The sequence below is a fragment of the Amphiprion ocellaris genome, chromosome 11 (genome assembly GCF_022539595.1).
Source record: "Amphiprion ocellaris isolate individual 3 ecotype Okinawa chromosome 11, ASM2253959v1, whole genome shotgun sequence".
NCBI lineage: Eukaryota > Metazoa > Chordata > Actinopteri > Pomacentridae > Amphiprion > Amphiprion ocellaris.
In genome coordinates, this window is record NC_072776.1 from 12,391,572 (window position 1) to 12,417,188 (window position 25,617).

At 40.6% G+C, this 25,617-nt stretch overlaps 1 protein-coding gene across 2 annotated transcripts in view; it reads left to right on the plus strand.

Annotated features, from left to right (window-relative positions):
• abca12 (ATP-binding cassette, sub-family A (ABC1), member 12) overlaps positions 1–25,617 on the plus strand; it is a 67,228-nt gene that overhangs the window by 29,369 nt on the left and 12,242 nt on the right. For both annotated transcript variants that reach the window (XM_035951214.2, XM_023276758.3), the window contains 28 exons: positions 939–1,069; positions 1,864–2,034; positions 3,122–3,286; positions 3,498–3,693; positions 4,440–4,579; positions 5,716–5,835; positions 5,998–6,088; positions 6,335–6,514; positions 7,076–7,385; positions 8,312–8,426; positions 8,685–9,014; positions 9,655–9,724; positions 9,819–9,953; positions 11,126–11,290; positions 11,456–11,639; positions 12,258–12,476; positions 13,314–13,510; positions 14,883–15,040; positions 16,005–16,238; positions 16,431–16,572; positions 16,999–17,245; positions 18,820–18,909; positions 19,983–20,070; positions 20,239–20,366; positions 21,067–21,154; positions 21,509–21,617; positions 23,528–23,582; positions 25,318–25,495. In XM_035951214.2, the coding sequence (XP_035807107.2) occupies positions 939–1,069; positions 1,864–2,034; positions 3,122–3,286; positions 3,498–3,693; positions 4,440–4,579; positions 5,716–5,835; positions 5,998–6,088; positions 6,335–6,514; positions 7,076–7,385; positions 8,312–8,426; positions 8,685–9,014; positions 9,655–9,724; positions 9,819–9,953; positions 11,126–11,290; positions 11,456–11,639; positions 12,258–12,476; positions 13,314–13,510; positions 14,883–15,040; positions 16,005–16,238; positions 16,431–16,572; positions 16,999–17,245; positions 18,820–18,909; positions 19,983–20,070; positions 20,239–20,366; positions 21,067–21,154; positions 21,509–21,617; positions 23,528–23,582; positions 25,318–25,495 (4,436 nt within the window). The remainder of the gene's footprint in view (positions 1–938; positions 1,070–1,863; positions 2,035–3,121; positions 3,287–3,497; positions 3,694–4,439; positions 4,580–5,715; positions 5,836–5,997; positions 6,089–6,334; positions 6,515–7,075; positions 7,386–8,311; positions 8,427–8,684; positions 9,015–9,654; positions 9,725–9,818; positions 9,954–11,125; positions 11,291–11,455; positions 11,640–12,257; positions 12,477–13,313; positions 13,511–14,882; positions 15,041–16,004; positions 16,239–16,430; positions 16,573–16,998; positions 17,246–18,819; positions 18,910–19,982; positions 20,071–20,238; positions 20,367–21,066; positions 21,155–21,508; positions 21,618–23,527; positions 23,583–25,317; positions 25,496–25,617) is intronic.

A 25,617-nucleotide genomic window follows, 5' to 3' on the forward strand; every position in this document is an offset into this window, starting at 1 on the left:
ACTCTACAAGAAGAGAATAGCAGATCAGAAACCTTTTCATGACACCAGACTGCTCGTTTCAGCTTGTATGTTGCTCAGTTTTATCTGATGACAACACTTTGCTTGTTGCTGTGAATGTGACAAAAATCAATTATTTTAGGGCTCCATTTCTCCATTTTAACTTGGTCCGTGTTTGCGGCTACTGTTTCTTTGATTGCGACTGACTGGTAAACAGTTGAGGTCACTTAGCATTGTACTTTTTAGCTTCTAAATGTGTCATTTTGGCCAAAACAGACACACTTACACTACCGTTCTAAAGTTTGGAATCACTCAGGCAATTTCATGTTTTCCATGAAAACTCAGTTTTATTCATGTTCTAACATAAATGAACAAAGGTTTTCTAATCATCAATTACCCTTTCAACACCATTAGCTAACAGAATGTAGCATTAGAGCACAGGAGTGATGGTTGCTGGAAATGTCCCTCTGTACCCCTTTGTAGATATTCCATTAAAGATCAGCTGTTTCCAGCTAGAATAGTCATTTACCACATTAACAATGTCTAGACTGTATTTCTGATTAATTTAATTTTATCTTCATTGAAAAAAAATGCTTTTCTTTCAACAATAAGGACATTTCTAAGTGACCTTAAACTTTTCATCGGTAGTGTATATAAAACCAGTATTTGGAATTGCCATTATAAACCTGCATGTGAACATATTTGTGAATCTGTTCCATAACAATGGATGCACTTGGTATATAGAACTACATTAAAAATTGATTTATAACTCCTTGATTCGCTAAATATTAAAAAATCTGATTAAAAAAAGGTAAATTCAAAAATTCAGACTGTGTAGAGCTTCCACTGTTTTGAACAAAAATAGATATACGGGTTCTACCTAATACAAACAAATTTAACAAAAACTACTTGGCTAGCACTTACATTCTATTGTTTCCCAGGAACGATGACAGTCGGTGATATGCTGAGGAATAAAACAGCCTTTGTTTTGGACGTTCAACAACACATGAATTTTGCTCCAGCAGCTCTTCACCTCCTGATGAATACCACTCTCCCAAACAATAATTTAGAGGTGAGTCAAGGACAGTACGTATCACGAACTCAGCTGCCTTTTCAATGCGGGTAGCTGTGCAGAGAAATCATCCTATGAACTTTTATATACATACAGATGTGTGTGCGGTATGTGGGCTTGCGTTATTGTGGTTGTAGTGTATGTTCCCTAAGACCGGTGCTACAGGGTGCAGCTTAAATCTAACTTTTGTTGTATTCAACACATTAGTGACGATGCTGAAATAAACCCGGCTGTTGCTTTTACAGTACAGTGAACTGAATTGCAATCCTAATCAAGATCAGTCAGTGGCTGGTCACTGTACTCAGAGCATTTCTCCAGGGCAGCCATTCAACAGAGCAGATTAAAAGGCTGCCCTCTTGCAGATTAGGTAGGAAAAAGTGCAGAGAGGGAGAGAAACTGGAGGTAAAACATGGTCGTCTGCACATCACACGGAGGACTAAACTCAAAACACTTCAAAAACTGAGGGACCACACACATCCTGTGAGTTGGAACTAATTTCCCTGATTGCCGGCTGTTTCAGACTGATTGGATCTTTTCTTCCTCTGATTCACCTTCATCTATGGTTACCTCTTAAAACACGCTACATGTTGTTGACCTAACATTGTCCAAATCACCACTTTAACATAGGGATTTAGAATCCTAGTTATCATATAAATTGATGAATGGTTTGAAGTAGGAGTTTGGTATTGTTGATATGAACCAGACCATGACTCATATTTATCTGTTTTGTGTACAATGTATGTCATCCTGTGCTCCTGTTCACAATAGTGCCTCTCTTAATGCTTTTGGAACAGATCCTTTCCTGGCTGGTAAACCTGCGTCACTGCAGCTCCACACCATCTGCAAACATGAGTCAGACAAGTGCGACCATCTTGAAGACCTTCTGCTCCATGTCCATGGAGCAGTGGTATGAATTTGCTTTGCTGATGGCTCGCCACGCGAACTTGGAAAAAGTTGCCTACAGAGTAAGGCCCTGAGTCTTTTTTCAAAGTACTTTTCGCCATCGTTTTTTTAAAAAACACCACATAACGTGTGACTCCTGTGACTGCACTTTATTCTGTAATGAGACCGTGAATCATTTCTGTTGCCGCTCACAAAATGCATTCCTTTGACAGTGTTTGTTTGAGGAGCATGTGAGTCAGAAAGAAATGCCTTTGTTCACTAGACAGAGCTCTTTCTTTCTGACACATTCTGAATTATAACTTTTTTTCTTATAACTGATGTATTTCTATTTGATCCACCAAACCCCCTGTCCATCCCAAAAAGCTCCAGCACACAATTGATATTTGAATGTGGGTCTTACTGACAGCAGTTCTAGTTAACTACACAGATTGATACTACGAAAACTCTCTCATCAATTTCAGGGCAACTATCAAAGATAATTTTAGTTATTTTCAACCTTTTTTTTCATCTGACCTAATGCAGACTTTTGACATATCTTTCTATTAAAAAATCCAAACAGAATCTAGACAAAATTCCATTCAATTGTGACAAATTAACCTGAAACAGCGGATCTGAAATGCATTTTCTTACATATGTGACCCTGCTTGTGTGGAATGTTGCCGTTGACACGCCTTTCCTACATCTATATTGGATCTTGGTCAGCTTTTGTGGCAAAGTCATAAAACCAAACATAAGATGCAACTAGTGTTTTTCATTTTCCTCTGATTGTTTGATTTTAGCAGCGTTTTAAGCTGCTTTCAACCCTGTCACCCATAATGACAAACCTACAGAGGATTATCACCAGCCTGCAGTTCCTCTCAGCTCATTATTTTGGTTTTACATTCTCCCATATCAAGCCTAAGCTGATAGTATGCCAGTGTTGTGTTTATACAGCTTGTTTTTGTGGTCCCCAAGAGTGCAAAAATTCAGTTACTGAAAAGTTTACCAATGTTTCTGACACACTTATAAGTAAAGAGCAGATGGGAGAAACTGCAGCTCATCAAAGGTTGTCTTAAATATTTATTACTGGCATGTTGAGGTGAATAATTATATCTCAGAAATTCTCATTGTCGATCGAAAGATGTCTGAATGTCACCACTTTTCTTTCAGTTTGTGTTGTCTGAAGATATGCAGAGCCTGGTGGGAGTCATGATTCAGATGACTGAATTTATAACAGACATGATGGACAACTTTCTTCCTGCTGTCAGTCAACTGCAGAGCTACCTGATCTCCATCGAAGATCTCAACTTGGTCGCCAACAATGAATTTAGACAGGTGTGTTCACTTTACTACTACACAATTGCTTGTGTGGTGACTGCGCTTACATGTAGCCAAAAGCGAGGAATGCTTTCAGTGCTCTGAAATGTTTCAGTCAACAACATGTTGTTTTACTGATGCCAGGGAGCCTCCAGTTTGAATTTCATTTACATGAGACAAACAAATCATTGTTAAAAAGATGAAAACGTTCCAATCTTTTGCCCCCTAGATGACAAGAGGACAGAGGAGCAGCATCTCTACCCAGGCTACATTCGTGACCCTTTCTCGGGCGTTGTGTAACAACGGCATCATGGCTCTGTTTGGGATCTCCAAACTCCCTACCACTGCAGAGTCAAGTCCCTACTTCTCCAACAACCAAGAGAGGGAGGAGATGATTGAGAGGTTCAAGATTCCACGAAATGCCAGTAAGTTGGGAGGTGGACAGATTTGTGTCAAACTGAAATCTATAAGCAGTGCAGTTATGTATATTTGGTTTTAATAATCAGCGTTTATCACGTGATTTGTTTTCTGTCAAAAGCATTTATAGTATTTGTTTTGGTGTCTATGTATGTTTTAGTAAAGTAGTAAAGGTAGTCACAATAGACACAGTTAAAAATGAATATCATTCCATATATACACTTCGAAGAGATTTTTCCAAAGTTTTACCAGCTTTTTTCTTCTCAGCCTAAAGCATGATTTAGTGTCAGTAACAAAACCTTTATCCAAATTACCTTTCTGAAAAATTCTGATATGAGGGCACACAAGAAGTGAAGATTCAAAGCTCAAAAGTGGAACAGCAATTTGAGCCAGTAGCTAGAGAGCTTTCCACTATGATGACTAAGCATTTTGATTTCTTTGCTCCCAGTGGAAGTTTTGTTTTGCCTGCATTACAGTTCGTGAAGAAATGAGGATGAAGGATATGAGTGGAGACAGTCTGTTTGTTTCTTAATCAGCAAATCCAATTAAAAGACCAAAACTATCACATTAATCAGGAATGAATGGGCTAGGGGCTTTTTGTTAGTTGGGATTTGCTGACAATAAGAAAAAGATCACACAATACCAACTTTATAATTTCAGCTCAAAAATGAGCTTAAAGCTATAATTTATTGTTGGACAAATAAAAGCGTTCACGTCATGTCTAAAGCTTCTCCTCTCGTGTTTCCTTGTGTAGCTCCTTTCTGTCAGAACTTGTACCTGGACATGGTCAACACCACAGGAGGAGCTTTTGCATGGGCCTTCCTCAAACCAATGCTGATGGGACAGATCCTGTACACCCCAGACACACCCACCACCAGGGACATCATGGAAAAGGTACAAACTCTAAAGCAGGGATGTCAAGCATATGGCCCGCGGGCCAAAACCAGCCCACCAGACAGTCCGATCCGACCTGCAGGATGACTTTGTAAAGTGTATAAATTACAGAGAAGACATCAACTGCAATTTTTCTATAAACGTAACCTCTATTTTGAAAGTATTCTTTGCCTTTTCAGATACTCTGTGGTCTTTAATTGGAATGCACATGTGTAAATGATAAACCGAGGCATAATATTGTTGAAATTGCACTTATTTTTCTTAAGAAATTTCAGGTTGTTCATTAATGACTTTTAAAAAGATATGCGAACATTTTCAGAATGTACTATTTTGCCCCAAAACAAAGGGAAAAATTTGGAGCTGTCGTTATTTAGAGGTTATTATGCTGTGATTTTACTGGTGTGACCAACGTGAGATCAAATTGGGCTGTATGTGGCCCCTGAATTAAGATGAGTTTGACACCATTGCTCTAAAAGAACTCATGCATAAGTTACCACCTCTACGATTTACTCTGCACGTTTATTGATTAATTATTATACTATCAATAAACCTCTACAGTGCCGACTGGCAATATTGTGCAGGTTTGCTGGCTAAGCTGCTTGAATTATTTACCTACAGACTGCAACAGTTTGGCCTTGTGTGTGGCCATCTCTGCACTCTTTTCTGATTCAGCACCCTTGTTTTCCGGGTGATCTGGAGGTTAGCAACTTTATGAGCTCCAAGAAGTTTCTATTTAATTCTTCGAAATCTCTCATTTGACTTTGTCACTTTCCTTGCAGATGTTATTGTCACTGCTATTTCTAGATTTTTATGGTTTTAGCTGTTTCTTTAGTGCTCCTGCACCTCCACCACCATGTAGTAAACAAGAAAATCAAAGTTAACTGAGGTGTACACATATTTGTATGCGCCACCATCTTCAGCTGTGGTTCTATTTTGAGCAAGTTTGACTTTGTTTTCAGCATGCTGCAGTTCCCACAGCCACACACACAAACACACACACACACACACACACACACACACACACACACACACACACACACACACACACACACACACACACACACACACCAGACTATGAATTCTTCCTGATACCCAGCCGTTTCACACATTCTTGTCCTTGTCCTAACATTGCCCAGGCCAACGGCACCTTGCAGGAGTTTGCAAATCTAAGGAAATATTCCGAGGATTGGATTGAATCCTCCAGCTACATCATACAGTCTGCTAAACTCCTCAGCCACACTCTGCCAATGCTGCAGGTATGAAAACTCCGAACTGTCTTCTTTGTGCCTGATCATTCTAACTGGCTCGCTGTTGTCTGAAAATCTTGAGATAAACTTTGCAGTGGTCTTCAATGAGTTTCAGCAGCTGAATCTTGATGTTGTTCATAATCTCCTCCACTCTCTCCCCCTTTCTGCCAGAATTCCCTCGGCAATTCCTTTGTGAAGAATTTCATTGAGATGCAGACAGGCATCAATGTCGGCAGAATGAAGGAGACTCTCAGCAACTTCTGTGAGTGAGCATTTGAAGGTCTTTTTTCTACAAGATCTGCCGTTGACATACGTGCATTTAATTTGATTACTTGTATTGTCAGACCATATTTCCGTCTATGTTAAGATGAAACAGAACAGAGTTTGACACATAATAGGCACAACTAAAGTTATTTTCATTTGGATTAACAGCAGTCAAAGCTTAAATTGCACTTAGGGTTGTTTTAGCCCTATCGGTCATCGTGTGAATATCTTTCCTTTTTCACAGCTAACATGACGCTGATGTTGGAGCAGAACAAACACATCCTGAAGCAGATCACCACCTTGTCCACCTTAATGATGAGCCTCTCCTCTTGTATCAAGTTTGACCGTTACCGTGGCTTTGACTCTGCCGACCAGCTCAACTCTGCAGCTCAGGAGCTTGCAAAAAACCGCGATCTCTATGCAAGTGAGTAAATATTGTTTGAATTCGTCCAGATATCTGTCAAAGGAACCAACTCATTCAGTCCTACAGATCCACTGAACAGTGTAACATGCATGTAGGTCTGGCAGCGATTTCCAGTTTGCTGGAGTGAATGTTCATTTTGGTTGGTTTTGCATTCCTTGACAGCTAAATTATGTGCATGTCGTCTTAATTCACCTCCACCCACTGTAATACAGTAAAAAAAAAAAAAGGCCTTATGATATTGATTAAACTTCCCCTTCATAATAAGGAGAATCCCAGTAGATTAGCCATTAGGTTCTGCACAACAGAGGCCTACAGCTCAGTTTTACAACCACCCAAGTTGTTAATTTCCTCTTCACTGTGCAGTAATTCACAGCTTTTTTTTGGACTTGTGTCAGCGTTAGTGGCTGTGCTTTTTGTAAAGGCTGTTGGTAATGATTTGAGATACGGACGCTTACAGGAGATGTGACTCTGCACCAGTTTATCTGGGGTGATGAAGCATTACTCTGGTGCTGCATTATGTTCTTAAGTTTGTGCAGTGAGATGGTACAATCTGTCTTTCAGGTGTCATCTTCAAGCTTAAAAAGGAGGATTCATCCAGGAAGGCCAGATCAACATCCTCCCTGCCTCCCAAAGTCAGCTACACCATCCGCATGCATATGGACAACGTCATGCGTACCGACAGAGCTAGGACCCCTTTCTTTGCGAAAGACACACACGTCCCAGAAGGTTATAGGATGCGCTACAACCGTGGATTTGTCTACCTGCAGGAGAACATTGATCGGGCTATCATTGAGAGCCAGACTGGGCAGAGAGTCACAGACACAGCTGTGCAGCTGCAGCCCTTCCCCTATCCATGCTATCTCAGAGATGAGTGAGTTTCCGGAATTACTGAATCCACACTCGCATACAGTACAAACGAAAGCACCCACATACAGTATAAACATGCTCCCATATTAATGCATGCTTAGAATTTTGAAAGGATACACAGTGTCTCAGAGGGGATACAAGCATTGATGTGGAATAATGCATGCTCTCTCATTATTCATTTGCCAGTTGGGACTGACAGTAAGTAGTCATTCTCGGAAACCTGTCACATTATAATTGGCTCTGCACCGTGTGCATGAATATTCACTATTATTGTGCATTCATTTTATATACACACATACAGTCAAACACCCCTCAGCCCTTTAATATCCACCTATAAAGAACACCACCCATCTCTGTAGTATATTTCCACTCCAGCATGGGGTTGGCATTATCCTGCCCATCGATACACTACATTGTCTCTAATAAATCTTGCTTGAACTTAATGCCTATGTTTCCGCTTGTCCTGAAGTGTGACTTAAGACAATGCTGATATCTCATCTAAGAATCACCAGTGGGCCTCTGTCTCTGGCTGGCTGCCGTGTGACCAGCTATAAGATATGATGATCCTTGCCTCTCCTTCCATCTGATTTATTGCTCAATCCCACAAATCCTGACATGATAGCAGTGAAATATGGATACATAGTATATAAAACAGCAAGCACTAAAATCCTATATATCCAGATATAACTGGTTAAAAAAAAATAATAATAATAATAGACGGGCATTTATTTGTAGAAATAATGCAAGGATCAGAACATAGCTGTCAAAATCTCCCAAACCTTCACCAGTGTTACTCTTCCACTGCCTGTTGAGCTGGTGACTGTATGATAGGCTTTTTCATCTGTTTTTTTTTTTTTTTATTATTTTTGTGTGACAGTGATTGGATGTTCTCAGAGTGTGATTGACAGCTGGCATGTCTGTATTCCCTAGGTACCTGACGGCCATCTCTTTTGTCTTCCCGTTCATGCTGATGATTGCCTGGATGTTGTTTGTGGCCCATTTTGTGAAGAAACTGGTGCATGAGAGAGAGATGAGACTGCATGAGGTAATGTTTATTTATTTATTTTTATAACTTTCTAAAATGTAATTAGACACCCACAGTCAGTGATAAACGCAAATTATTTCTGATGAGCTGCTGACAGTGTGATATGCATAACCTTTCTGTTTGAGTTTTGAAAACAGCCACAAATCCTTTAATTCAATTTCCCCCTCTCACATACTTTCTGGTTTTGTTTTATACACTCCTCCACTGTCCTGTGTTTTAACTGGCCTGTGCATGTTTTCTCATCCACCTGTCATATAGTACATGAAAATGATGGGAGTGAACCCACTCAGCCACTTCTTTGCCTGGTTCCTGGAGTGTGCCGCCTACCTGGTGTTGACCATCTTCATTCTCACGCTGGTGCTGAAGTATGGCAACATCTTGGCCAACAGTGACGGTTTCCTAATTTTCCTGTACCTCTGTGATTACGGCCTGAGCATCCTGGCCTTCAGCTACCTGGTCAGCTCCTTCTTTGACAAAACCTACATCGCCAGCCTGAGCGGCAGCCTCCTGTACGTCCTCTGCTTCTTCCCCTTCATCATAGTCATGGCTATGGAGACTAATCTAACCTTTTCCCAGAAGAGCGCTATGGTAAGGATTCCTCTGAACCTCCTTTTGTCATGTGTATTAAACCTATGTGTGTACTGTGTTGTAATTTAAATACCACATAATGGAAGATTGCTCTGGAGAGATAATATAGGAGGAGATAAAATGTCATTCCCTTTTATTTCAAACAGTTCTTTACTCTATCCACCTAGGAAAGCTATTCTACTAACACAATGATTCAGAATATATTAGCTCTTTAATGAGAATGTCTGAATAACTCACTGTTGTGAGGTTTACAAGTAGGGATATAGTAAAGATAAACCTTTTAAATCTGCTGAACACAGGTGTACACATTTGCATAATACACCTTTATTCTTTGAAAATTGTTTTTATTTTTGTCGTCGCTGTCTGATGATCATAAAATTGAGGTCAGACATTTCAGTTTTGATCTGCTGTACACTTATTGCACACATCTAAAGCCTCTCTTCCCTTGAACAAAACTTTTCATATCACGTTGAAGAGGGCTTTTGTGCAGTTTATCCCTTCATACTACACAGAGTTGTCAAGAGCAAATACAAAGGGAGGGAAGAGTATTGTGAAAAACATTACAAATATATACTTCTGAGGTTTCTTTTTCTCACCTCGGCTTTTCATCCTGTCTAATTTCTCTCTGATTTTCTGGCAGAGTCTGTTCTCGCCGACCTGTTTTAGTTATGCCAGTCAATATGCTTCCCGCTACGAGGCCCAAGGAGAAGGTACAAGCATAAAAACATCTGACTACTACTTAGATGTAAGCTAACTGAATCAGTGGACGACTACATCAAACTTTCATTCTGTTAACCTGCTTAGGAATTCAGTGGAGCAACTCATACACCTCGCCCTTGGCTGGAGATACCGCCTCGTTTGGTTGGCTGTGCTGGCTGATGCTCATTGACTCCATCCTCTACTTCATCATCGGGGGTTACATCCGCATGGTCTTTCCAGGTAAACTGTAGGACTGAAAAATCACCAGTCTTCCCTCATTCATCCAAATATTGATAGTAAAATAGAGTACATCAGACACAGATTGCCAAGCTTGCCTGCATTTTGTTGGATTTTGCTTTTACTAGTCTTCTTTGTCAGGTCAGCTGATCTTCAAACACAATAGCAATGTTATCATAGCATGACAAAATTAGAATTAGCATTATGTTTGTCAAATTGTGAGAGTAAGACACCAAAATGCTGACATCTACTGAAGAAAATAGTCTGGTTTCTCTTTTTTCGTTTTGTATTCCTGGCGAATTGCATTAGCTTAACCATCTGAGCCCCAAGCAATTATTGGGCATTTTTGCTCACTGTGGACTAATTTTTCACTGCAATTTAAAGCCCTGCATCTCTACAGAAACAGCACAGACATCACTAGAAGCGGAGGGAACTCAAACATGTCTTTTGTGCAGTATAACAAAGCTGCAAAGCCACAAGTAAAAAATGACCAACATTAGTTGAATTTCTCTGGCTAACAGAAGTTGAAAAAACCTTGAGTCAACATGTGCACCATTTCGTGCCCATGGGTGTTACCAACCCTGGGGGGGGAAGAAATGGTTACTTCTCATACGATTGATATTTTACTTTTTAAAAATAGTTTTTCATACTTGTCTCCTCCCTGTTCTGTGGAAACACATCCTGCAGTTCAGCCGAAAACTCTCTCTTGTCACATGACTGTTGGTCGCAGTCGAATCACTCGTGTAGCTTCACCGATGCATCAAGGGCTGTAGAATTCAATTTTATTTTTTAGAGAATATAATTAGAGAAAAATTTGGGCAAGTTTTCAGTTTAGACATGTATAAAAAAGTGATTTTGATCAAATATCACATTTTATGCAGAGGTTTAGCTACATTCAAAGATGGAAGGGCATACAACAGATGAGTATTCCAAGGAAAGTCTGACTATCTGGCTTTGATAAATGGTAAGGTTCTGATGTCTTTTCAAAAATATAACATGCCTGTCAAACCTGATAACAGGTTTTGGGGTCCAGATGGTTAAAAATATCAAGATAATTGTATTTTACTCAACCCCTAATTGAAGCAAATGCAGAAAGGCTGGCTTAGTACACATATCTGTAAATATTTTTCATGTATCATGTGTGAGATCTCTTTGCATTTTTCTTGATCAATCAGGAAAATATGGCATCCCTGCCCCATGGTACTTCCCCTTCAAACTCTCTTTCTGGGCTGACCTGTGCTGCTGCAGTCAGTCAAAGAGCAGAGCGGCGGGCAGTGGACTTCTCTTCACAAACATCATGCAGAGCAACCAGCCTGTTCTCTCCGATGACAAGGGGAAAGGTACAATAAAAAAAAGATATCGTTCAAGCAGAATCATGATGTCTTCACTGTGTCATTTTTTAGGACCCTGACACCTCACTACAATGATATTTCCTCTCACTCTTCGTTTAATTCTTGTCTGCTGTTGGTTTGATTTACATGTTTCTGTCGCCATGTTTCTCTCAGATACCAGCAATCTATCCTCCCAGATGGGTGAGAATTTCTCAGATCTCCCAGTGGGCGTTTCCCTTCACGGTCTGAGCAAGATCTACGGTGACAAAGCAGCCATTGAAAACCTTAACGTTTCCTTCTATGAGGGCCATGTCACCTCACTGCTTGGTCACAACGGAGCCGGCAAGACCACCACGATGTATGTGGGCCATGAATTTCTTCTTTTTCTTTTCTTTTTTTTCTTTTTTCATATCAGCACACCCCTAGATTATGATTAATACACGTGCATACTGACCATGATATACTGAATGTGCCCTCCATGTATTATTTGTGCTTCCCTTTAATCATTTCAAAGGTCTGCTGCTGACAAGTAGATTGTTTTGTCCAAACCTGGCACAGCAAATGCACCGTACCAGAGATTAGCCTGACGGGTCTTCATCAACTGGAGCACTTACATTTACATTTTAAATGTGACTCATTTCGCTGATGCTCTCATCCAGGGTAAAATATAATGAATGCAGCAGCAGAATATGATTTAACAATGCTGAAAGACGCAAAAAAAACAGGAAGAGATTTTGTATCCTGTTATTTCTGGGACCGTCATTTAAGGGGAAAGTGCCAAACAAAAAAATTGCAAATGGGACAAAAACAAAGGATATTTTCAGCTTTTTTTTTTTTTTTTTAATGTCCAGATGGAAATATGAGCAACTCTGAATGGAGAAGACTCTGTGAGCTGTTAAGCTAGAATCATACAACTTTAGGAATTAGTCATTTTAGTATTGTTACGTATCTAATGGTTAAAATGCTCTGTCTATAGGTCGCTCCTGACGGGCCTTTTTGTCCCCACTTCGGGCACCATTGAGGTTTATGGCAGAGACATGCAGGAGGACGTCGACGCTGTTCGCAAAGATATGGGTGTCTGCATGCAATATGACGTCCTCTTTGATCACATGACCACCAAGGAGCACCTTTTGCTGTACGGCCAGATCAAGGCTCCGCACTGGTCGAACAGAGACCTACGTGAACAAGTCCGCACGTGAGTGACCAATCATCCGGAGTGGAACACTTGCTATATTATAAATCTCTGTGGCTTACAGATGATGTCAAGGTTTATGCTACATGATATAGTGCTACCATATCATCGGTTGCAGTGATTTTGTTTACAATCTGTTTCTTTAAGACATCATTAAACCGTGTCCTTTGCTCTGTTGATGGCAGGGCCCTCAAATAAAAACGGAAGTATGTGTAGAAGTTATGAGGGCTTCATAAGAAGTAATAGTCAGTAATCAACAAGAGTGACTGGCTGCATGGGGGAATCTGAAAATATGCAAATAGTGTTCAGATGGTTGTTGTCAAACCGATTTTATGGATATAATTGTGATTTGTGAATTAATCACAAGAAAAAAATGTGTGCATCTCTTATCCTTAAAATCTATACTCTGTACTCCAAGTGCTACTTCTACAGCCATGAATGCAGGTTTAAAATGCAAATGTTCTCCAAGCAATCTAGGGAAAAATTGAGCAATATTTTTTTCCTGTGTTATATAGAACATATTTCATCTCTGTCCTTTTGCATCTTCTTGGATAAGTTTGTGGGAAATTCATTTTTCATCCTGTGGCGTTGTTAAGCTGTAGGTTCTTTTCCTAGAGGGTTCCCACATGACAAAAGGATCAGTAATAAGCCTGAACCTAAAGGCAAGGAAAGTGTATCTCTCCTCTGGTTCCAGGAATTCAGAAACCCCTGCTGGGTAACTGATGGAACTAATGGAACTACACCTCAGAAACTGGGCTGTAATGCATTTTGAAAAAACAAAAAAAAAAGTATCTTAACATGAGCTCCATGCTAAATGCTTTTCTTTGAACCCCCTACCAGGATTCTGGAGGAGACAGGCATGTACGCTCACAGACACAAGCGGGTGGGCACCCTGTCAGGCGGCATGAAGCGCAAACTGTCAATCTCCATCGCCTTCATAGGGGGCTCTCGCTTGGTGGTTCTGGATGAACCCACCACAGGAGTCGATCCGTGCTCCAGGCGCAGCATCTGGGACATGGTTATCCAGCACAAGAAACGTGCGTCGCACAGATACACTCACAATACAAAAGAAGTCCTGTTAACTTGATTTAACTAAGGACTCCACACTAATGCTACTGCTGTTAACCACTACTGTTACTGCTACCCAGTGACACTGCACAGAAATGTGAGAAGTGTAAATAAGCAGTCTCAGTGGACCCCTCTTACCTTTTTAATTCATTCATCGTCACGTCTGTACAAATAACTACATCTGTAGTGGTTATTATGGTAACTCATCCACAGCCTCATTTCTTCTTTCGTGGACTTTGGCAAACACTAGAAGCAGAGAAAACATCTCCTGGCTGACTCCCTATTTGTTTTAAAATCCAGTTTAATGATCAGTTGATTGCTTTTAAAGCCCTTTAAAACCCCTCCCATGTTGCCTGGTGTTTTCCTGGCATAACTTATTACCGCAGTGTTTTATATTGTTCTTTTAATTAGCTTTATTGTTGGACTCTTTGCCAAACTCCTGGTTATGTTTTATGGTATTATATTTTCTGTGCACCTCTGAAGCACCATGTTTTTTTTAAGGTCATATAGTAATTAAATTTACTTGCTTATTTATGTTACACACATTATTCAGTTTAAAACCGAAAACCTATTACACTACAATAAAGAACCACTTCAGTGTTTAACAGCTACACAATACACGTGATTAATTACATTGGATTTCACAATGTTAGTCTAATCACTGGGAGAGAAATTCACCATCTATAATTCACACATTCACACGGCACAGATGATTCTCCCGCTCTAGTGTTTTCCTCTGAAGACACCTCACATCTATTTTCTAATAGAGAGGAGAAACAGAACCTATTGGGTTTTCCCCTGCTCACTCGTCTGCCTGGAAAATTAGCATATCATTAATCTAAAACTAATCCACAACTATTTTTTCTTTCTTAAGACTCTCTTAGGTTAGCAGCTGTAATGGCAGGGAGCCTTTTAAGTGTCATATGATTGTGGATGTGAAACATATCACATAATTGGCACTGTCTCAGATTTTGGTGCCATTTTTGGTGTCAAGAGAATCTATTTCAAAATAACCTTTCTGTTGTGCTGCTTGTTTGTGTGCCTGACATATCTTGTGTGTATACCGTTGTCTTTGTAATGTCTGTATTTTTTTTTTTTTTTTTTTTTTTTGCTTGTTTATTTGAGGCTGTCAGAGCCGTGATGCTCTGACAAAGCTTTGCAGACTGGCTTGGCTGGCTGGTAATCTCACTCTGTGCACTTTACTGATATGGAATCATATGATTTTTGTTCAGTAAATTCGTACATTTTCACAAACATTACATAAGATCCCATTAAAGTTTCAGTTAACTGCTGAGAGTGGTATAACAATGCATGAATAAATGACGGAATGTGTCCTCTCAGAACGCACCATCATCATGTCCACCCACCACCTGGATGAAGCTGAAGTGTTGAGCGACCGCATTGCCTTCCTGGAGAGGGGAGGATTAAAATGCTGTGGATCCCCCTTGTACTTGAAAGACAAGCTAGGTCAAGGCTACAAACTCACCCTCACCAAGAAGGTAATCATCCTCACAGGCCTCCAATTCCAAATGCAGTAGTGACTGGTGATACAGCATCAGAAGTGCCTTTGCTGACTTTGTTTTTCCCACAGCATGAAATTTTGATCAAATTTTCCTCTTTAATATATTTATTCATTAGTCTAATACTCCATGGCATCCCTGCGGACAACCGGCTCCAGTCATACATGTTAGCATTTTAGTATATGTGAATGCTAACTGACTGTCGGCCACAATGTTTTTTTCAAAAGTGAGTGAGTAGCAGCATATCTTGGATGCATTTTACTCTGACTGCTTCTTAACAGTGATACATCTTGGACTGTACATGGCCAGCATAAATTGTTACATTTCACAGTACGTTATTATGGAGGAGCTGGACTGTTCATGCGGAAATAAATCCTCGGTTTTATCTTTGCCACACTGGACATATTGCAATTGTGGGATTTGTATCAGATATATTGAAAAACTGGCAGATGGACTAAATCCGCACACGAATGATGCTCCGCTGAATTTTTCAGCAGACTGTAATGTCCAGCTGCAGGCGCTGCCTGCTGGGTTAGTTCTTTTTCGTCTTCATGAATAACTATGGTTTCATACGTGCCACCTATGTATTTTGGTCAAATCTAAAGTTTCCTTCAGTATTCTGTATTTTTTCTGCTTCAAGATGTATGAAAAGCCTTCTCTGTGTCAGTCACTTGAACAACCTAGAAGCAGAAACCCTCAGGCACTGTCAAAAAATGTTTTGCCAGTTTCCTAAGTTTGTTCTATGTCTGAATGTTCAGTCAGGCAACTTATTCAGACAATGAAGTAATTTAAAACAAGACCAGAGTCTTATAAGTGAGGATCATGACACAACAAGTGGATAGATCCTGGGGAACTTTTACTTAATTTACTGTGAGAGTCAGTATTGGATGGAGTTAGCAGTTGGAGAAAAGCAAACTTTATTTTTATGCTTTTCTATTGACAGATTCAAAACTCAGAATCTGAGCGGATTGACAATGCTGAACTTAAGGCCTTCATCCAAAGCCATGTACCTGAAGCACGGCTGAAAGAGGCCCAGGGGGGCGACTTGGTCTACTCACTGCCTCCCTTCACCTCATCCAACGCCTCCTCATACCGCTCCCTGCTGACCGCACTGGACTCCAACCTGGACGCCCTACAGCTGGGGGGCTATGGCATCTCCGACACCACACTAGAGGAGGTAAACTCATACACACCCACACACAAAAACACAGGCTCAAAGCACAGTCACAGTGGAGCCAAAAGCAGAAGAAATTGCAAATGTGCCAGTGATCCTAAACTTTATCAGCCTGACATTTAAGCATATCATCAAATTATATTGACAGGCTCTTTAAAGTCCACAGATGGTAATGTGTTGTTTTTATCTACGTAGGTGTTCCTCCAATTGACTCATGGAAACAGAGAAGCTGAAGATGGCCTTCTGTCTATCTCAGAGACGGTCTCTGACACTGTATCCATCGACAGCTTCCATTCAGACCACAGTGAAAGTGGCTCCAGCTTCGGTGACAAGATCAGTGAGTGCACTCAGTTTCTCCTCACCCGGCCCCCGTCTTGTTCCTCCTCCTCCTCTCTTCCTTCCTTTGCTCTGCTTATCTCTGCCTTCTACTTTCCGTTCTATCACCTGCACACATCACGTCCATTTTAAAATGAATGAAAATATGATGAAACATCCTATTTTCATCTCAATTCATTGTTTTCAATTTTGCATTTCCATACATCACCTAAAATATTTGGCCAACACTCAGCTGACTTTGTTCTACAACCTCTGTACCTGGAACAATCATCTTGACAAATGTCTTTTGTGATACAATCTGCCCGATAACCTTTAGCTCAATGTTCTTTGCAGAGAAAAAGGCAGCATCATCACGGTGGCAAGGCAATGATTGAATTAGCCCAAAACTATCATCTCCTGTCTCCAATCTGCTTCTTTTGTGTTTTAGAGCTCACTGGCGCATCCACGGTACGCGGCATGGCCCTGGCCTGGCAGCAGGTGTCAGCCATGCTGATCAAGAGGTTCCACCACAGCCGCAGAGACTGGAAGGGCTTGATATCCCAGATCCTGCTTCCTGTTCTATTTGTGCTGTTTTCCATGGGCCTGGGCTCGATCAGAAACGACCTGCGTCACTATCCCGAGCTGGAGCTCAGCCCTGCGCTCTACAACATCGGGCCAAGCTACTCTTTCTTCAGGTCAGTCCCCATAGCGAAGAAAATACAGGGAAACACTGGGAAGGGAAACACAGATGCAGACAAAGCTAATCAGGGTGTGGTTACACCAAGCATGTCTGCAACATTTAGGATGAACTCTGAAGCTGTGCCTTTTTATTTTGGCTCATTTGGCAAAGTCAGACTAGACTAATCCTAATTGTAATCCTGATAAAGTGAAAGCCTATTTGTGGCAACAGATAAAGACATCCAGATGTCTGGGAAAGTGTCTTTTGTCCAAGATCATTTAAAAAAAAGTGTTAGAGCAACAACAGAAAACAACCCTAAACCTCTTATTTGAGGTATTTTATAAACAGAAAATATTGCAAAAGCTCAAGGAAAATGTCATCATCATTGCTGTCACAGTGTATATCAAGTCATATCACTCTTTTACTGTAACTGATGTGGTTCACGGCAAAGTGGATGGTGCTATGTTTTGTCACACTGTGCAGCCTTTTACTGTAGTAAAAGAGTCTGAAACCATGAAGCCACAAACTGCAACAAAGCTGCAATGCTAATCGTTAGCTGATGCTTCTGCAGACTCTGTTCCTGCATCCTTTTACGGGTCACATGTCACGCTCAGTATAAAATGAATCTGAGGCTGGAGTTTGTTGAAGGGCAGATGGACCTTAAGGAGAGAGAAAGAGCGAGCAAAGAGAGAACGTGAGGGTAAAAGATGATTGTGATGAGGACGGCCGCAATGCAAGATCAAAGTGAGAGGGATTAAGAGTGTCAGGAGATTGCGAGATGTCTTCATTCTCAAGATGTGCTCTTGGTTTGATCAAGGGGATATATAGCAAGGAAAAAAATGCTGAGGTGCCAATCTGAATCAAAGGCGGGATGGACTCTCCTCCCGGTGCTCTTCAGCTTGATATACAAAAGAGATTGAAAAAATGCTATTTAATTATTTATTTTAGCGATCAGCGTCAGGATTGGATTTGGGAGTTCAGAGAGGTGTTATAGTTTATATATACTGTAGGACCCAAGATGCTTCAGTTTTCTCTCAGTACAACCACAGATTGTAACTAGACTGACACATTTTATGAACTTCTACTGAACTTCTACAGAGCAGTGAGTTTTCTGTCTTTATGAACAGTGCAAATGAGTGCTTATTTATGAGTGTCTGTCTGTGTGTGGTTAAAGCTTGGGAATAGTTCAAATATAACAAATTAACTTAAATCTAAAGTGGAAAGTAAAATGTATTCTTCTTTTATGTCTCCAGTTGCTCACAATAGCCATGTTCAATTAGAAGCCTGATTGTTCCTACATTTTAGTGACAATGTTGTGAATCAGTAAATTGCTCCTAAGCCAGATTCAACTTGACAAATGCCAACATTTATTTCTAATTATTTTTAAAACCTCAGTCACCAAGAATCAATTTGAATAAATCCATCATAACTTAACTAAAATCTGCCTGGCTGTCTGGCTGTTGCATCAGTCTGTTTGTCTACTGACGCCATGTTAGAGCCGTATGAGACAACGTTTTGTCCGTGTTGCTTCATGTTTTTGTAAAATTTCTGGGCTACCTCTGAGTCAAGGCTATTTTTCTGGCTCCACAGCAACCAAAACCCCAGCTCCAGCCATCTGGTGGACACCATGATGTCATTCCCAGGGATCGATAATGCCTGCCTCGACAAGTCTGATAACCTGTACGTAATTACACTTCAAATGCCAGCTGTTTCTTTTTTCTTTCTTTACCCTGAAAATGTCAGTGATACTCTTTGTTCCTGCATTCAGTCTTTTCGTCTAATTCTTTTCCTAATGTACAGCAATTTCATTTTCGCACTCATTGTCATTCTTTCCATGCCTTCGCTTTTGCCTTGTTTCATTTTACTAGATTGACTCACTCCAATTCCTGTCGCTCTCTCTCTGCTCTCTCTCTCATGTCCCTCCTCTTCATTTTCCCGCTGCTCAGCTCAACGTATGTGGCTAAAAGCCTGCAGCGGGACTCTACGATGTCAGAGCATCATCTGTATTCCATAAACACCTCGTGTTTATAGGGGAGATTTTCCCCTTGCAGGCACTCAAATCAATGTTGGCACTCATGAACCAGACCTCGGAGGCATTTTAAATTTCTCAGCCAAATAAAAAAGAGAGAGAGAGAGAGAGAGAGAGAGAGAGTGACAGATCACATATTGAAAAAAGGCCTTGTATGTTTGCTTATAATGTCTGTAATTGCAATATGACAATGTCCAACGCTGTACGTTGTAATTATACATTTTACACATTCACATATATAGAAAATATTCTGCATAGTCCCCTGACTATGGTCATTATTGACTCATTTATATCTACTCTAACAGGTGTGCAAGCTTGTGTATATTGCTACAATCTCTTTTTAATCTCGGTAAAGTGTCCCTGAAAGCATTTGGCAGAAAGCACAATGTGGGGGCGTTGAACATTGGCCCACACAAACACATATTTCACACAATATGGTATTACAGCACATATTAAACAGCTTTGAAAACTAGTTATCAGGGGAAAAAAAACTCCAAATTTACATATACTTTATGAACAGTTGCAGATTTGAACTTTTTTTTAATTTATTTTTTTGCCCTCAAAGGTACAAAAGTTTTTGGCATTATTCAGGCCATCACATCAACTCAGTTTCAAGATGGGTCCTGCGATGTCTGTCTGGGGATGGGTTTGGGGCATTATCACACAGTGCCGACTGCCATCATTTCACTGAGCTGCCATTTCACCTTTTTTTTTTCTTTTTAAGCGTCTGCACAAGAAACACAAACAGCTGGAGTTCCAGAGGGAACAACTCCAGATCATTTAATGTCTGTAAATGCACCCAAACGGAACAGGTGAGACTGGGTCACCAAGAACAGTGTGTGTGTGTGTGTGTGTGTGTGTGTGTGTGAGAGAGTGAGTTTTCGTGTTCTCACTTGTATGTGGCATGTGACTGTATCTTCCTGTGCTCACAGCCATGATTGTTTGAGGTAAAGTCTAATACATTTTTATCCACACTGCAGATTTGTGATGTGAACAGCTACCAGCCACCACACAGGAGCATCCCCTCATCTCAGATTGTTTATAATCTGAGTGGCATCAATGTGGAGAAATATCTGGTGTCCACGGCCAATGACTTCATCAGGAACAGGTGAATGCAGTTCATGTTTCCATTTGGTTAATGTTGAATTGTAGCCGTATCTTACTGATAATTTGCTAGGTTCTCGGTGGTGGAGTAAAACTACACTCTAAATGCATGAACTAAATAAAAGCCAACCAGCTGAATTACACGTTTTTTCCCATGTTTCTATATTTCATAATATTACATCATTTTGATGACTTAACCTAGTATGAGATAGTTTTCAAATAATGTATGGGCCTTTTTTTTCTCTCTGTCTTTATGCTTTATTAATTCATAGTCTACGATTGCCCCAAATTAAATGCTGTAGTATTCAATCCTACATTCCTTTCAGTCTTTTAAATAAAATGGCATTAAGTAGTTACAATTCACTATGTCTCTGCTGTAAGGAATGGTGTTTTGTTAAAGATCGATGTGCAGAAATCCAAATATTAAAAAAAAAGTTAGTTGATGCCTAAAAGCTTGGTTCTCCTTGTAGCTCATATTGATGCCTTTAGTACCTTGTTTATAATGCTAGTCATACTTTTAACATGGGGTTAGATGTTTTTACCCTGAAATTCTTCTCATCAGTAATACTCATATGTTGGATAATTATTGTGATTAAAAGAAAAACAAGCAATTGAACAGCAGTGTGTCACATGTAGTTTCTCAGCAGCAATGGCAGCTCTTCATGTTTGATCAATATGTCCAATTTTGTTTTTTGTTTTTTCAGGTATGGTGGCTTTGCTTTTGGCGTGCCGCTCCCACCTGACTTGCAAATGGACATCACAGCCGTGCCCGAAAACCGTACGCTCTCTAAGGTATCTTTCTCTCCTGCTTCCATGCTGCCTGTCTCATTATCGCTTTAATTGCTGCGCTGATGAGTTGTTAAAAGTTAAAAAACATGACACCCTCACTAAACTTGCTTGGCTGCGAGATCAATCCTTGCAGATGGAGCTGGATTTTCACACCATCAGTGTCATCATAAATATGGTGTACTGCGGCAATTGTGCCAATGTTTTAGTGCGTAAATGTTTCCAGATAATGATGTCTGCATCCCTTGTATCTTTAACGGGTTTTTGTCGAGATGCAGCAGGCTTACTTTTCCTGATCTCCAGCAGCGTGAGTGATGTTTTTATGCATGTCTGTGTTTGTGCTCGGGTGCATGGGTGTAGGTCTGGTTCAATCCTGAGGGCCATCACACAATGCCAGCATACTTAAACAGCCTCAGCAACATCATCCTACGCTCCAATCTTCCTGCAGACAAGGATCCACGGAAATATGGTAAGCTAGACTCGATGCAGGAAAAAAAAAGAGTTTCAAGGAAAAAGTAAAACTTTAACAAGTGAAGAAGACCCTCGGAGAGTTTGTTTTGACTGATCAGGGATCCTATACGTTCAGAGGCAATAACAGTAAAGATCACTGTTATCTAGCTTTGTGACATTGGAGTATACATTTGTTAAAGGTTATATTGTAAGATTTTTTTAAAAAAAAAGGGTATATGCGTTTTATTTTGCTGGGATTGTCTTTTCTTCCTCTGGGCACAGGACACCCAAAAGAAAAAAGGAAAGGTGCTCCTGATTGAGCAGACAGTGCATTTTGTATACTGAATATAAAGGAACTGTAAACAGTGTGTTTACTCATGGTTCATTTCATTGGATTAAAGCCAGAGGGTGCTGTGTGTCCTTACACTCACATCGCTATGCATGGTGCATACTGATGAGTGCCACTCACAGGGGAGCTATGTTAAAGAGAAATGAGGCTGGCCCACGTTTGCAGTACTGTTTCAGCTCTGAGTATCACCCTGACCATCTGCCTCCGTGCAGGACTACACAAATACAGACACACACAGATGCACATTAAGAAAAGCTCCTAAAAAACATACAGTACACGCACCAGAGATCAGACACACATATTTATTCCCCAGTAGATGATAAAAAAAAGTCCAAGGGTGAAGTGTAATGATTTAAATGTTACCAGCAAACTCACAGCGGAGCTGGGGGTTGTCAGGGGTGGAGATCTGCAGAGATTGCTTTTCAAGGTGACGGGTTTATTTGTCAAAAATTATGCCCTAACCCCCGCATTGTGTGCTACCGTATCGACTCTGGGTTGGGACCCTTCAGATGTCTGCATCAAACTGTTTTTTCATCCCACTCTCGCAGGATTTCTGATCATAACCGCCCACTGCTGCAGATGAACCACCACACTCCTGTCCACCAATCTCCACTGTCCACGCTATGAGTTCTGATCACTCCTACCTGCAACAGTGCTGTGTAGTGAAAGTCTTTGTGACCCGTCCCCCAGAGACAGTATACAGTTAATCAGCTGTGTAATAATCCACCTGCAGAAGGCGTGAACTGAAAAGAAACCTTATTTAATACTTTATAAAATACCACACACTCTCATCTTGAGTCATTGAGAACTTAAATGTTGTAAACGTAATAGATTTTCCAAATTTTTTCAGTTGACCTACAAGTCAGTTAACAAAAAGAAAGCAATAATAATCAATTGTAATTTTCTGACAGAAAATAAATTTAAAAAAGGCAGAAATTCATGATTTCCAGCTTCTGAAATGAGAAGGTTTGTTGGTTGACTGAATATTCTATGACAACATAATTAATGTCTTTGTGTTTAGAGCCAACAACATTAGCAATTTAGATACATCATCTTGGAAATGATTTATTGATTAATTCTGAATTTGTCAGGTAATTTCATAATGAATCGCGTTCCTAGTTGCAGCTATAGTTGTCTCCCATTGGGCCGTATAGAAAAACAGATCTGGGGACATCTAACTTCAGGGCAGCAATGATGCAGTGTCACTGGTTATTAGCTAGAAGTACTCATCAGTTCCACCAATGTTCCCTTGAGCAACGCACTGATCCCCCTGACCTGCTCTGGGGGCTGCTGAGCTTTAGGTGACCTCTTCCTCTCCTATCTGATGAAATATAAACAGAAACATGTGCGGGAGCAGTTCATGTCTGTGAGCATCTAGAAGAGCCAGAAAAAAATGATAAAGAAAATTCAATTTCCTTTGTGTGCACCGGCAAATGAAATCATCTTGCACTATATTTTTCAATTGACTGTGTCCCAGGCTAAGAGAATATCATTGCTCATTTGGTTTCTGTGCTGAAAAATGGCTCGTATGCTGTTGTTTTTCTGTCGCTAACATAATATTCTGTTTATTTCTATTACAGCTATTTCAGTTTCCAGCCACCCCTACTTTGGCCGGGCGGATGATGAAGATACAGTGTAAGGACTATACTTGAAATTCCTCTGCTGAATTGACTGTTCGTACGCAACGATACAAATGGCTGCACTCTGTATTAGCATTCTAATTGGTGAAAGTACTACAAAATTAATCACATCATTATGAATAGCATTGGTTGTTTGGCTGACCTGAGATAAATTATGAAAGCATCCTGCTTTTCAATTCAGGACATCAAAGTAGGGGTAGATTCAGGGCAGGGAGGTACATGACAGCAGTATTTACCCATATTTGATTTTCTAAATGGATTTCCCTGAGCTTACGCTATTGATCAGAGTCCCAATATAATGAGTGTTTATCCTGAAGGTGGCACTGAGGTGGATTGATTCTGCTCCACTTCCCAAAATGAGTTTATTTAAAATACTTCACATTCTGCTTTAGAGACTCAGACGGCAAAATGGGTGCTTCATGTATTATATGCAGGCGAGTGTGTGCGTTTCAGAGGATCACATCAGATAAATCATTGTGAGAGTGGATTGGGTCGAACTTATGACCTCATGAAAGTCCGTCCTCTCGAGAGCCTTATTAGCACTAACCATCTCAGTGGCCATTTCGCTGTTACTGGCCGTTACTTTCACACATACTCCACATTTCTGAATTTGTGTAATATTTGTTGCTGTAGCTGCTGCAGAGGCTGCAAGAGCACATTTGCCCCTCCTTCTTGGGCAACACTTGGCTGTGATTGATTTGGCAGGAGCCATAGTAAAGATACAGCAGACTTACTGCTCCAAATGTCTTGTATTTGACAATGTAGTAGCTTCTGCCCATGGGAGAAACTCCAAGGCTATCTTCGCTGTGCTGATAACAAGCCTGCTCAGTAGTTGCCGCTCCTGGCTACCCTCTGTAGTTAGTGATGCCCTAAAACGCCCACCACATGTCCCTCTCTGCTATTCTTTCTCCTGCCCACTCGGTCACACTGCCAGCTTCAACCTCACCCTCTTTTCAGCCTCATGCAGCTTATTCTATTTGGCTGAAGGATGACGTTGAGCTCTGGCCAGATGGGAGCGGTTGAAGTAGTTTAGTAGCACATAAGGTAGACGAGAGCATGGGAGATGGACATGTACTGGCCTGGCATCACAAATGTTGCAGTGAACACATAGGGCTGAAGAGCAACTAAGGGATCAAAGCTTCGACTTGATTTCTTGGGTCTAATCTGGACAATAGGCTCTGCAGCCTCACAGCAGCACCACCGGCTTACTGACTGTACAGCAATAGCAGTGTGAAGTTGTTCTCCACGTGAAGCCATCTGTTTCTTTTTGCAGTTATTATCTTGTCAAAGGCAAGGCAGAAGGATCTCTTCTTTACAAAGCTGTTTGTTATTAATGGGATTCCATTTATTGTGAGTCACTTCAATAGTTCACAGGAGTCAGGTCCCAGCAGGGAATGATGTGATAATTTGTAGCAAGACTTTGAAATGGGCCATTGTTTTCAGAGGAAGCTTACACCAGGTTGCCTCATTCAAAGTGACCCAGCACACCAGACTATATTGACTTGTTTGCCTACTTTGTTTTCTCTACTGTAGCACTGAAGTCTTAACTCAGAGTAAAGCTCAGAACATAAATTTAAAATAAAATAAAGAAGCACAGTACATCATATTTTCTATATAGCCTTGGAGTTTTTTTCCCATGGGCAGAGTGGTCATGAATGAATAATTCTGTAATACTGGATATAACTGATAATTAATCATGTCATCTGAATGTTCTTATCTTTTTCTTACAGCGTCCAGGGAATGCTCCAGATCATGGTGGCGATATGTGTGCTGGCAGGTTTTTCAATTACAACAGCCAGCTTCGCCATCTATGTGGTTCATGAGCACCACAGCGGGTCCAAGAGGCTCCAGCACATCGCTGGCATCAGTGAGCCTTTGTACTGGGCTGTGAACTTCTTTTATGACATGGTAACTGTCAAAATAAAAGCAAGAAGTTAGATCATAACTGTACATAAAGACACTCCCCGCTCATTGTATCCTTAAAAAAAAAAAAAAAAAAAGATATGTGGGGTTTATTAACACCTTTCTTT